The sequence below is a fragment of the Calypte anna genome, chromosome 2 (genome assembly GCF_003957555.1).
Source record: "Calypte anna isolate BGI_N300 chromosome 2, bCalAnn1_v1.p, whole genome shotgun sequence".
Taxonomy (NCBI): Eukaryota; Metazoa; Chordata; class Aves; order Apodiformes; family Trochilidae; genus Calypte; species Calypte anna.
In genome coordinates this window covers 129,403,754-129,415,681 of record NC_044245.1, presented here as the reverse complement: position 1 = coordinate 129,415,681, position 11,928 = coordinate 129,403,754, and the positions used below count along the sequence as shown (strand labels likewise).

Here is an 11,928-nt window from a genome sequence, read left to right as displayed (position 1 = left end):
AATTGCAGTACTAGAACACTCAGTATTCAACACATGCAGTCAAGAGTAACCAAACTTCCATTGAAGTGAAGCTCAAAGGTGTTTCCAGATATGTGATGATCAGAATTACCATTCAGAAAGGTGAGGAAGAGTGGCCCTCTGTCAGTGATTCACAAGTGATTGTTTTAAACTGTAGCAAAATTCATGGCAAGTCCTACACTAATACAACAGATACCAGAATAGGTGATTTTTCCACTACTCGTGTCACAGCTGAGAATTTTTATTCCACTTGGGCACATTCACTTCTCTGCTCAGGTGAGGAAACACACAAAGTACCAGATCATCACTATACCTATAGCACTAATGTCATGGAGGTGGTAACATTTGTATGGAAAAGTCATCATTTACTAGCAATTCAACAGGATGAAACTGTTCAAAATGTCAGCTTGGAACAGAAATGAATGTAGCTTCTCAAGTGCAAAGTTAGTGCAGTGTCAGCAACACTATCCTCTAGAAAAAAAAAAAAAAAAAGAAGACAAATAGGAAAACATTTATAAACATAGCTCTTGATAGCTCTCATGCAAACTGTTGTCAAACTTGTACACTTAATGCAGTGAATCATTCAGGCTCAGCTCACTGGGGGTACTCCTGCTCATATTGGTAAGACTGGCCATAAGGGATTTGACTTTATAAGCATAGTAGTCCCTTAAATTGACTGATGGAACTTCTTTCATGCCATCACCAAAATCACAGCTTCTCATGGCACTCTCTAGCTGCTTCTGACGCCTATAAAAGTGGGAGAATTTATTGAAGATCAGTGTAATGGGAAGCACTACCACTAGGATACCAGCTAGGATGCATGCAGATGCTGTCAACTTCCCAGCAGTGCTCCCTGGCACAACATCACCATAGCCAACTGTGGTCATGCTAACTGTGGCCCACCACCAGCAAGCAGGGATGGTAGCTAACCCCTCATTCTCTTCTTTCTCAATGGTGTAAGCCACTACTGAGAAGATGGAGATGCCAACAGAGAGGTAAAGTAAGAGAAGCCCCACCTCTCTGTAGCTGTACTTCAGGGTGGCCCCAAGAGACCTGAGACCCGTGGAGTGCCTGGCAAGCTTTAAGATGCGAAAGATCCTCATGAGTCTCAGGACTTGTGCAACCCTGCCTAAATTTGCTAAAGTCGGGCTACTTTCCACCACCAGGTTGACAACTAAGGTAATATAAAATGGAAGGATAGACATCAGGTCAATCAAATTCAGGGCATGCTTGAAAAATTTTAAAAAGTCAGGAGCCACAGCAAATCTCGCCACCAGTTCAAAGGTGAACCATGCAATACCAAAGTGTTCCACAATTTCAAAGCGAGGGTCTTCCTCAGGGTTCCCATCACTATCAAGGATCTGAAAGTCTGGGAGGCTGTTCAGGCACATGGTCACAATGGAGCCCAGCACCACCACTATTGAAAGGACACTGAAGATTCGGCTTAAGACTGAGTACCCAGGATTATCCAAAGCAAGCCAGAGCTGCCTCCTGATGTTTCCAAAGGGCTGTTTGTCAAATTTAGAGGCATCGTTGTAGAATGCCAAAATCTCATCAAAAGAAGATGTGGTACTTTCCTGGTCACTTTGTTCCTCCCATTTCTCTTGGTCCGGCTCCATTTTTCTCCCATGGTAGCTGTAACTGCAGCAGGAGTCTATGAAGAATTCATTGATTCCCCAGTATTCAATCTCCTGGCTGAAAGAGAACACGCAGAGTTCGCCCATCACATGGAGCTTGCCGGTGTTATAGAAATGTAGCACGTAGGGGAAGAGCTCGGGATTTCTGTCAAAATAAAATTCATTCTTGGTGTCATCATAGTCATCACAGAGCTCCAGTATTGACTCCTTCGAGTGGCAGCTCAGCAGTTTGCCCAGCCTGGTCTCAGGGAACCTTAACAACGTGTTGGATCTCATCTTTTTCTTAAAACCTCCAACGTTGATGCTGATCTCATTGTCTTCAAAATTCACTTCAGATAAAGCCTTCAGACTCTGGCCTGTCATAGTGAGCTCCTTCCAAAGGTGTGTAGGGAACGAAAACATAGGATGCAATTGCACACAAAATCAGCACAATGAGCAAATCTATAGCATGTTCATCAACTGATACTTCTTTCTCTTTCTGTCTTTTTCTCTCTTCGTTTCCTTTCCTTTCCTTTCCTTTCCTTTCTTTCCTTTCCTTTCCTTTCCTTTCCTTTCCTTTCCTTTCCTTTCCTTTCCTTTCCTTTCCTTTCCTTTCCTTTCCTTTCCTTTCCTTTCCTTTCCTTTCCTTTCCTTTCCTTTCCTTTCCTTTCCTTTCCTTTCCTTTCCTTTCCTTTCCTTTCCTTTCCTTTCCTTTTTTTTCTCTCTCCCTCCCACTTTCTCTCATTCCTTTCTTTCTCTTTTTCCTCTCTCTCTTTTATTTCCTTCTTCCCCCTTTCCTTCTTTTCCTTCCTTATGCGCCTTGCCCCCCTTCCTTCTCCCACCTCCTACTGAAGACATCGAGGGCGGCTCCTTTGTTCCCGCCGCAGGCTCCTGTCCCTCCCCGTACCCTTCACCTGCGCTGCGGCTCCCGCTCCCGCCAGCCCCCATCGCACTCCGCCTTTGTGCCACCGCCTTGGACCGGACTTTCCCCCCCACAACACCTCGCCGCGCCCCGGTCCCGCTAGACGAGGACCCCCGGAGCCATCCCCCGGGACCCCGTTCCGCCTCATCCCGGGCCCCCGCCGCGGGGTTTCCTCCCCGTTCCCCTCCCGCCCTACCTGCTCTCTCAGCGGCCGCAGCCCCCCGCTGGCGCGCCCTGCTGCCCCCGGCTCCGGCCCGCCATCGCCGCCGCCCGCGGGGGCCGCCAGGGCTCGCCTCACTGCCGGTGCTGGTGGGCCTGCCGGTGCCGGGGGGGTGCCGGTGTCGGGGGTGCCGGTGCCGGTGTCGGAAGGGTGTTGGGGGTGAGGGGGAGGGGCGGCCCCGCCGGCCGCTCGGTGCTGAAGGGACAGCGGCCGCGCGCTGTCCGCTCAGCGGCGGGAGGCGGCGGCACGCGCGCTCGTCATGGCGACGACCCCCGCGGCTGCCGCCCGCCCCCGCCGCTCCCACCCTCTCCCTCCCGACCCCGCCAGGAGATCGGGGCTGACGCCGCGGGACGTCGGTGGGGAGGCGGGCGGCGGGCGGGTGGGCGGCTGGGAGCCGGCAGCCACGGTGCCCGCCTGAGGAGGGGCGGCCCGGAGGAGCTGGTGTGCCGGCGGTGCCTCCCCCCGCTCGCTCTCGCTCCTGCCCCCGCGCACCGGCGCCGCAAACTCGGGTTTCCTCCCCCCCCGATCCTGCCTCCCGCAGCCTCCGACCCGCACAACTTCCCGAGGGGGCGCGCCCGCCGTGGCTCTCTCTGGGCACCAGCGGACACTCTCCCGAGTGGGGGACGCCCACCCACACCCACTCGCCCCCACCTTTTGCCGCCTCACCCTGCCGGCGGGCGCGGCGGGAGCCCGGGGAGGGCCCCGGGAAGGTGCCGGGGCAGAGAGTGCCTCCTCCCTCCCCGGCGCAAGCGGGTCCCGCCGCAGCCCCCCGCGCAGCACCCGCTTTGTGGCGCCTGGGCGGTGTCACTGCGGGGACTGGGAACACGAAGGACGGGGACACTCGCCAGAGCAATTGGGTGTCAGCAGCGCGGGGCTGCGCGGTGAGGGTGCCCGCCACCCCCAGACACCGCTGGGAGCCCCACCCGGCCCTGCCCGGGGAGCTGAGAGGCTGCACCTGGTGCGGCGGGGCCTGACCCCACCCTGCGCTGCCGCTCTAGGCAGAGTCTTACTGCCGGCGTGTGGAATAATGTCTGATCGTACGGTCACCGGTGGCAGAGCCTCTGCCCACGCTGGAGGTGGTTGTGAAGAATTCTCCCTCCTCTTGCTGAGCCCCCGGCATGAGGCCGAGCTCCCCGGTAAACTACGGAAGCGGTGACCCCCCCCTGAGCAGGTAGCTGGCTGTGCAGGGAACAGAGGCTCCGGGAGAGGTGCTTCGTACCGGGCTAACCTGCCTTCTCTCCTTCCGGCTGCCTTGTGACCACCTCTCACTGCTGAACCCAGGCATCTGCAGTGCAGCTCCTGGAACCGAACTGCTGTTGATTATTTGAAGGATTGGGGGGCACAGAGGGGATGAAGCTTGCTTGCTGCTCCCTGTCAGAGCCTTGAGCACTCCAACCCTATGCATCACCCTTGGCTTATTCCTCAAGCCCTTGGAGGGAGAGAGCAGTTATACACCCCAACTCCAGTAGCAAATGAGCCCCATTTACAAGAAATCCCTCAGTATTAAAGGACAGCCCTGTAAGAATGCAAGTAACTGCCCCATGGGATGGGGCAAATAAGTGCTGGTGCATGCCAGTGGCAGGGTCTCCTCAGAATCCTCCACCAGAGGTCTCCAGCAGAGATCTCCAAGAGCTTTCTCAGCTTTCCTACCTGAGGTGTTGGGATTACTCCACCATATACCATCATTACTGGTGCATTGTGTGGCCAGACTCCCCACATCTCTGGGGACACCTCTACAGCAGTGTGAATGGGCTCACAATACCCTCAGCTCCCAGGGATGCTTCGGAAGATGCATACTTCAGCGGTGGTACAGATGCTGCCCTAGCTTGCCTTTTCTTGGGTGGTGCTTGCTCTTGCTTTTCTCTCCTGCTGGTGAGTGCCTCCCTCCTCCTTTTCCCCTAAGGTCCTACAGCATGTCCCTCCCTTTGCTACAGATGCCGAGTCTGGGCTGTAGGTCCCAGTGTGCTTCACTGTGTGTTCAGTGGCATCTTACAGGATGTTGAATCCACACTGAATTATGCACACCAGGCTGCTCTCTTGGCCAGGGAAAAGGCTGTAGCCACTGCCTTTGGTCGCTCTGGCTTTTCCCCTCCTGGGAAGGGGTATACAGGAGATGGAGATGGCTCATAGCAGGGAGTAGGCTCTGCAGATGCAGTGGTGACCTGTACGTTTCCCTGTAGCTATGAGTTTTCACCTCCAGAGAGGCAGATCTGCTTCCCAGTGCTAGCATAGTTGTTAGGTTAGTTTGGGACAACCTCCTCCTCCCAGGGTTCTGCTGGCAAACCAGTCACTCCACAGTTCTAATTCTACTGTTTAGTAGAATTTAGTAGAAAAATTCTATTTTTTTAATGCCTGGGGGAAGGGATGCCAGGGCACAGGACTGGGAATCACCACGCTGGGATTTCTAAGTTGGATGCCCCTTCTCTTCTCTCCCCATTTCCCAGGTCTTGGATAAATCACAAAACTTTCCTACTGTAATTTCCCACTCACTGTCAGGAGAGCAAAAATAACTCATACGCCTCAGTGACGTTGCAATGAGCAGTGATCTGCAGCTGGTAAATGCACTCAAGTGATGTCTGTGTGTTCCAACCAGCTCTGTGCTATTCGAGGTATCTCGTGGGGGCATTAAACATATTTAAACATCTTGAGCAACTTTGTAAAAAAAAAAAAAAAAGATTACTTTTTTTCCTTATTCTTAAATTAGATATTTTTTCCCTAATGATGCTTTGGAAGAAACTAAGTGGAGATATGGTTAGAGGACTTTCAAGCTTTTACACATTGTTCTTGCCTTCTAAGCTGCTTGTCTAAGAAAAGCATTATAGGCAATTTCATACTCATTTGGGGACATGTATTTATCCTTCTTTGTTCTTACCTTTAACCTGAAAAAAATCACTGGTCACTTTTCTAATCTCTACTTTCTCATTAAAAGGCACCATGAAGTTTATGCATATATAGTGGGGATAAACAGCAAAGCAATATAGCAGTATAAGGATACAACTCCCCCTAGTTTAATATAACTGCTCCTGTAATTAGGCCTAATTGGCTCAGCCAGTGTTTTGCTAATAAGACTAAAACGCTTCCAGCACCCAAGATAGTAATCCTAAATTCATCTAAATGTTTTTGTAAGGTGTGTACTCTGCTCCACAGACACACAAGCAGGTCTGGTTCTGAGCTAGTGCCTTTGCCTTTTCCAGTGGTTAATACAGGATGAATTGCTGTGAACACACGTTCACTGGTGGAATCCAAGGCAAAAAGTCCACTTTGATATGTCAAAGGGATGCAGATATGCCTTTTTTTTTTTTTTTTTTTTTTTTTTTTCACAAAATGAGCTTGTGATGTGTCAGAGAAGAGCAGATTTTGGGATGCACTGATAATGAATCAGGAAAATATGAAACAACACTTTATCCCCAGCACTCTGTTGACGCTTTTTGGACTGGGGCGGATGAAAAAGGAGTGCTAAGATGGGAAGAGAAGGAAGAGTGAAACAATATCCTGTTGGAGTGGAGAAATAAATGTGACTCCTATCACCTTAGGACAATATTACAAAAACTCAACTAACTTTGGGTCTACTGGTTATACCTGCTGACTCTGAGACTGTGAGAGAGATGGGGGTTGGTGTATTGATACATGTGCTACCATGTTAGGCTGGGCACAGAGTGGCTGAGAGCAGCCAGGCAGAAAGGGACCTGGGAATCTGGACTGAAGGAAGCTGAACATGAGCCAGCAGTGTGCCCAGGTAGCCAAGAAGGCCAATGGCATCCTGGCCTGGATCAGGAACAGTGTGGCCAACAGGTCCAGGGAAGGGATTCTGCCCCTCTACTCAGCCCTGGTGAGGCCACAGCTTGAGTCCTGTGTCCAGTTCTGGGCCCCTCAGTTCAGGAAGGAGATTGAGGTGCTGGAGCAGGTCCAGAGAAGAGCAAGGAGGCTGTGAAGGGATCCAGCACAAGTCCTGTGAGGAAGGGCTGAGGGAGCTGGGGGTGTTCAGCCTGGAGAAGAGGAGGCTCAGGGGAGACCTCATCGCTCTCTACAACTCCCTGAAAGGAGGGGGTAGTCAGGGGGGGGTCGGTCTCTTCTCCCAGGCAGCTGTCAGTAAGACAAGAGGGCATGGACTTAAGTTCTTCTAGGGGAAGTTTATGTTGGACATTAGGAAGAATTTTTTTACAGAGGGGGTGATCAGACATTGGAATGGGCTGCCCAGGGAGGTGGGGGATTCTCTGTCTGTGGAGCTTTTTAGGAAGAGACTGGATGTGGCACTCACTGTCATGGTCTGGGAACCACAGAGGGAGTGGACCAAGGCTTGGCCTTGATAATCTCAGAGGTCCTTTCCAACCTGGCTGATTCTATGATTCTATGTTATTTAAGGGATATACAAAGGTGCCAGTGCTGTGCAAAGACATGGGATGTGTACAGGTGCTCACCAGGGCTTGTTTGAGTCTGGAGCCATCCTAACTGTAGCATGTTTGACAATCCTCTCCTTTGGGCTTGGGGTGACCTGAACTGTGGCAACATGTGAAATTATTGCCTTGCTAGTGACTGGCTGAGTGTGGGAAGCTTCTTCTTAAGAAGCCATGTCTTTGGACAATGTCTCCTGTCTGTCCCTGCTGTCTGTCTCACCACTGTGATACCCCACAGGGAGCTTAATTCTGATGAGAATGCGTGGCACTCTGTTCCAAGGGCATGATGCACCAATGTCTTAGATGCATTGTCAGCTTTGGCAGAAGTGAAACCTCTATGATGCTACTACTTCTACAGCAATGATTAAATATTTAATAGGGTCTAAAGGAAGATATGGGACCAAGGCAATGGTTCTGTCAGCACTTCCTCTGAGTGAAAGTAGTGAGCACTAGAAGTGAGCACTGCCACGGAGTGATAGACTCACTTTGGATTTGAAGACACAACCATCTATTAGGCTGAAGGTGGAACTTCTGCCTGAACTGGAAGGTCTCCCTCTGGTCCTGGAGCCAGATTCAAATGTAAATTCTTTTTGACCATTCCTTTTTGTTCCAAATGGATTGGAAAATTCTGAAGTCTTAATTTGTTAGTTTAAAATCAATAGATATGATCTGTCTTTCTTTGCAAAACCTCACAGGCAACTGGGAGCAAAGCTGAGATCCTTTCATGACAGCACTGCTATTGCCCCAACTATCAACTGTGGCCAGTTGGTGAATATGTTTAAAAGAAAGAAAAATAGTTTTGCACATAATGCTCACTGGAAAAGGACAGCTGCAGAATACTGTCAGTTTAAAAGAATGAATAAGTTGAAAATGGATTTAAACAGATTGATAAAGGGTACTTCCCTCTCTGGATATTTATCCAGATGATCTGAGTACAACCTGAGATGGAGAAAACCCATGAGAGACTGAAATTGTTGCAGAGGAGGAACCCTTCCAAACATGCTTTTTTTTCACCCCCTCCCATCAGCAAGGTAGCTGTTCTCGTGATGTTTGATTGCTGGCAATCAAAGGCAAGCATTTCCTCACTGGAAGTTTGAAGAAAGCTGAGATGAACATGGCATGATCTTTCCACTGTTTTAGAAAGAGCCTTCTGTAACCACAGGCAGAAAAGAAGTACCATTTGTTTAGGGATCTGCTTGTCCCACAAGTGCCCTTACTTCCATGCTGGCTTTTCTTCAGAGACAAGGCTCTGCACAAGCTCTTGTGCAGTATAAAACTGGGGAGGGAGACAAGTCAAATGCTTTACTAAGCCAGAAGTTTACAAGGCAGTAATAGTGATATCTGAAAACAGAACTCCACCGTGATGAAGGCCATCTGGCAGATAAAGAAACTGAACCACGTATGGAACATGAAATGAACATTTAATTTTGGCTGACACCTCAACAGGATGATAAATACTGATCTTTCTGGTGCGTTGATTGCATGACCAATGAAGCTTTACTGGGATGCCTCTGCAGGAATCTGCCTTTTGTTGTGAGTTGACCTGCTTAGTCACTGCTGTGCCTGCTCCACCTGATTCTTGACTGAGGGACACATGATGACATTTCCTTTTGCAAGCCCTGTGGGGCCCATTGTATTTCTTAATTAAATCACCATATCTCAGAATCATGGAGTGCAATGCAAAAAAACATTATTAGTTAATTGTGACTTAATTTTAGTATAGATTGTAGAATTCCAACAATCCATTTTCTACTTAAAACTTGATGTCTGAGACAGCTTAAATGAATCACAGAATGTCAGGTTGGAAGGGATCTCAAGGATCATCTGGTCCAATCTTTCTAATATTATTGTTTATCTGATATGTCTCAGCACCCTGTTGAGCTGAGACTTAAACTTTCCAAAGTGGGGGAATCCACCATTTCCCCTGGGAGACCATTCCAGTGTCTGACTGTCCTCATAGTGAAAAATTTTCCTCTTGTGTTCAAGCAGAATCTCAGCAGGAGCAACTTGTGCCCATTGCCCCTTGTCTTTTCCATGTGGCTCCTTGTAAATAGGGAATCTCCATCTACTTTGTAGCTGCCCTTTAAGTACTGGAACATGGTAATTAGGTCTCCTCTAAGCCTTCTCTTCTCAAGGCTGAACAAACCCAGACTTCTCAGCCTCAGACTGAACCTACAGACCCCAATGACATATTGGAGGAGCCTGCAGTGAGTATGTTTACATCTCCATATTACCTGGCCTTGGCATTGTGCTTTTGAAGTGACCCTCCTGATCAGCTCCACTACTCATTTACATGGAATCTGAGAACTCTATTCCTTTGGGATGATAATAACCCCAAAGCTGAGCTGCATTGCCAGTAGCAATAAGCACTGGGAAGGAAGGATTTTCAGGACTGCAGTTTTGGATGTAAAACGATGACCTAACACAGTTCAGTTGTCACTTTCTCAGTGGAACTCGTGCAGTCAGCAGTGGGCACGAGCTCTTTGATATTTCCCTGAAAGGAAATGGAAAGAGGGTCTTGCTTGGATCCAAACTGTGGTCATTAGTATTTAATTGTGACAAAAAAGTGTAGTTCAATTCTGTCACTCATCTGACTTGGAAAATTTGAAGACTATTTCAGCTACGTTTGGAACGTGCCAATGTGTTTCTCCCCTGACACTTCTCAAGTTTCTGTGTATCTGGAAAACAAAGCCTTGGGAAATTCATCTACATCTTAACTCCTTCAGGCAAATCCCCAGATTTGAAATATTCTCAGCTGATTTGCTCTCACTGAGAACACGCTTCACGCTTAGATGGTTCAACAGTTTTTGTCTCTTTTTTTTCAGTTTTTTTCCCCTCTGTTCTCTTTGTAAAAAGGTAATTTAAAGCCTTTATTCTAAAAAGAATAATAGAGATATTTGGTTTTTTCTATACATATCTGTGTCACAGGAATTTTCATCACCCTGTTAACAGTGACCTCAGCACCACAGTCTGCTCCACATGGTCTGCCTCAGGTACAACCTAAGACTGCTCTGCAGAAGGCTCCAGCCAGGCAACCTCTCCTCACCTTTTGTTTCCCAGCCCTGTCACTAGGGATATTGGCAAGGATGAACTGACCTTTTCCTGGCCAGCATCCACAAAGCATGAGACTAGTCTTCAGTGAGCAAGGTAGAGCTTTGAATCATACCTACCCTTACCTAAAAAAAGATTAGGGGAGCATAAGAGGATGTTACCCTTCACGTGTCCAAATGTTTTTATTTTACAACTGAAAACCTTAATGCTCAGCTAGATCAATGAATGAGATAAAACAAATAAGCAAAGAAATGGAAGGCAAGCATATCAGCAATGTGCCCGGCACCTCCCAAAGGTGTTTCTGCAAGGGAGAGCAAAAGATGCACTATTTGCTTCCCATGCTTGAGTTGCCACTTTCACCTCTTGCTGGCTCCCCAAATAGCTTGATGTTGCAATATCTGATGCCAGAAGCCACATTCTTGCTTGAGAGAAATCTCTCCTAGATGTTTGGCTGAGGTTGTACAGATCTGAATGGAAAGACTGTGGGCAGCTAATGTAAGTATTAAGACCCAGCTCTGAACATAGAGGACCCTCGGGACTCCAGCCCTTCATGCCTCCCAGCAGTTGTGCATCATAGTACAGATTCAGCAGCTACTGGTTCCTGCCTCCTAAACAGAGGTCTCAGTTTCTTAAATATGAAATGCCAGCATTGTCTTTTTCTTGTGAAGTCACCCATCATTAGATTCTTTATCTTCATATTCCTTGTGCAGGATTTAGCTGTCACACTGGTGCCTTCAGCGTTCACAGTTCTACAGTCTCCACCTGATCTGCACCAGCTGCTCTACCATGAGAAGAACAAAGTTTGCCTCTGAAGTCTGCCCAAATGTGAAGAAGCTTCAGAGTCTGGTGACTAAAGAAATAGAAGCATTAGTCTGAAGAGGAAAGGTTCCAAACTGACAGCACAGGCACATCCTCACTGCCCAGCATCGCCAAAAGGGAGGGATTGAAAGGCACACCACACCTAGCCTGTTTCCTGAAGCTTCCCAAGACAGATTCTGTGAATACTCTCCCAGTTTATGTGGACCACTCACTGTTGCTTCATAATCCACCATGGGCAGAGTTTGCAACTGAGAACTGAAGATTAATTTATCTCTCCTTGAGACACTTGAAGCAAAAAAAAAAAAAGAGACTGAACGTGGCACTTAGTGCCGTAGTCTAGCAACCGCAACGGTGGTTCAAGGGTTGGACTTGATGATCTCTGAGGTCCCTTCCAACCCAGCCAATTCTATGATTCTATGATTCTGTGAAATGCCTGGAAGGGTAGTATCTGAGAGATACATGACCATTACATGAGAACAGCAAAGCATGTTTTACAATGGTATCGCCTCCAGCAAATTCTTGGGTTTTTTTGTAACTAACTAAAGCACAAAGGGACTGGATGAGTGTGGGAAGGTTTTTCCTAAGAAGCCATGTCTTTGGACATTGTCTCCTGTCTGATCCTTGTTGTCTGTCTCACCACTACAACAGCTGTGTTACCCCACAGGGGCCTTAATTCTGATGAGAATATGTGGCACTCTGTTCCATAGCTTGTGCCATGCCTAGCCTTACTGTGATTGCTATATGGGGTTTTAGTGTTGTTTTAGATTTTTTTTTTTTAAATATGCTTAGTGAAAACAGACGACTTTAAGCATTTATTCTTTATTAACTGCCCACATAACAAAAGGAGTTTACAAACTTTTTCATAGCCTGCATAATTCTTATGGCCCA

At 48.2% G+C, this 11,928-nt stretch overlaps 1 protein-coding gene across 1 annotated transcript; it reads right to left on the bottom strand.

The window, feature by feature from the left end:
- Positions 1-584: 584 nt before the first annotated feature.
- On the bottom strand, positions 585-2,048 carry KCNS2 (potassium voltage-gated channel modifier subfamily S member 2). Its single transcript, XM_008502457.2, has one exon. It carries the CDS (start codon positions 2,016-2,018, stop codon positions 585-587), a length of 1,434 nt encoding a protein of 477 aa, XP_008500679.1. The 5' UTR covers positions 2,019-2,048.
- Positions 2,049-11,928: the final 9,880 nt, after the last annotated feature.

Coding starts and splice junctions, on each gene's coding strand:
- KCNS2 (XM_008502457.2), bottom strand. CDS start 2,018: ATGACAGGCCAGAGTCTGAAGGCTTTATCTGAAGTGAATTTTGAAGAC.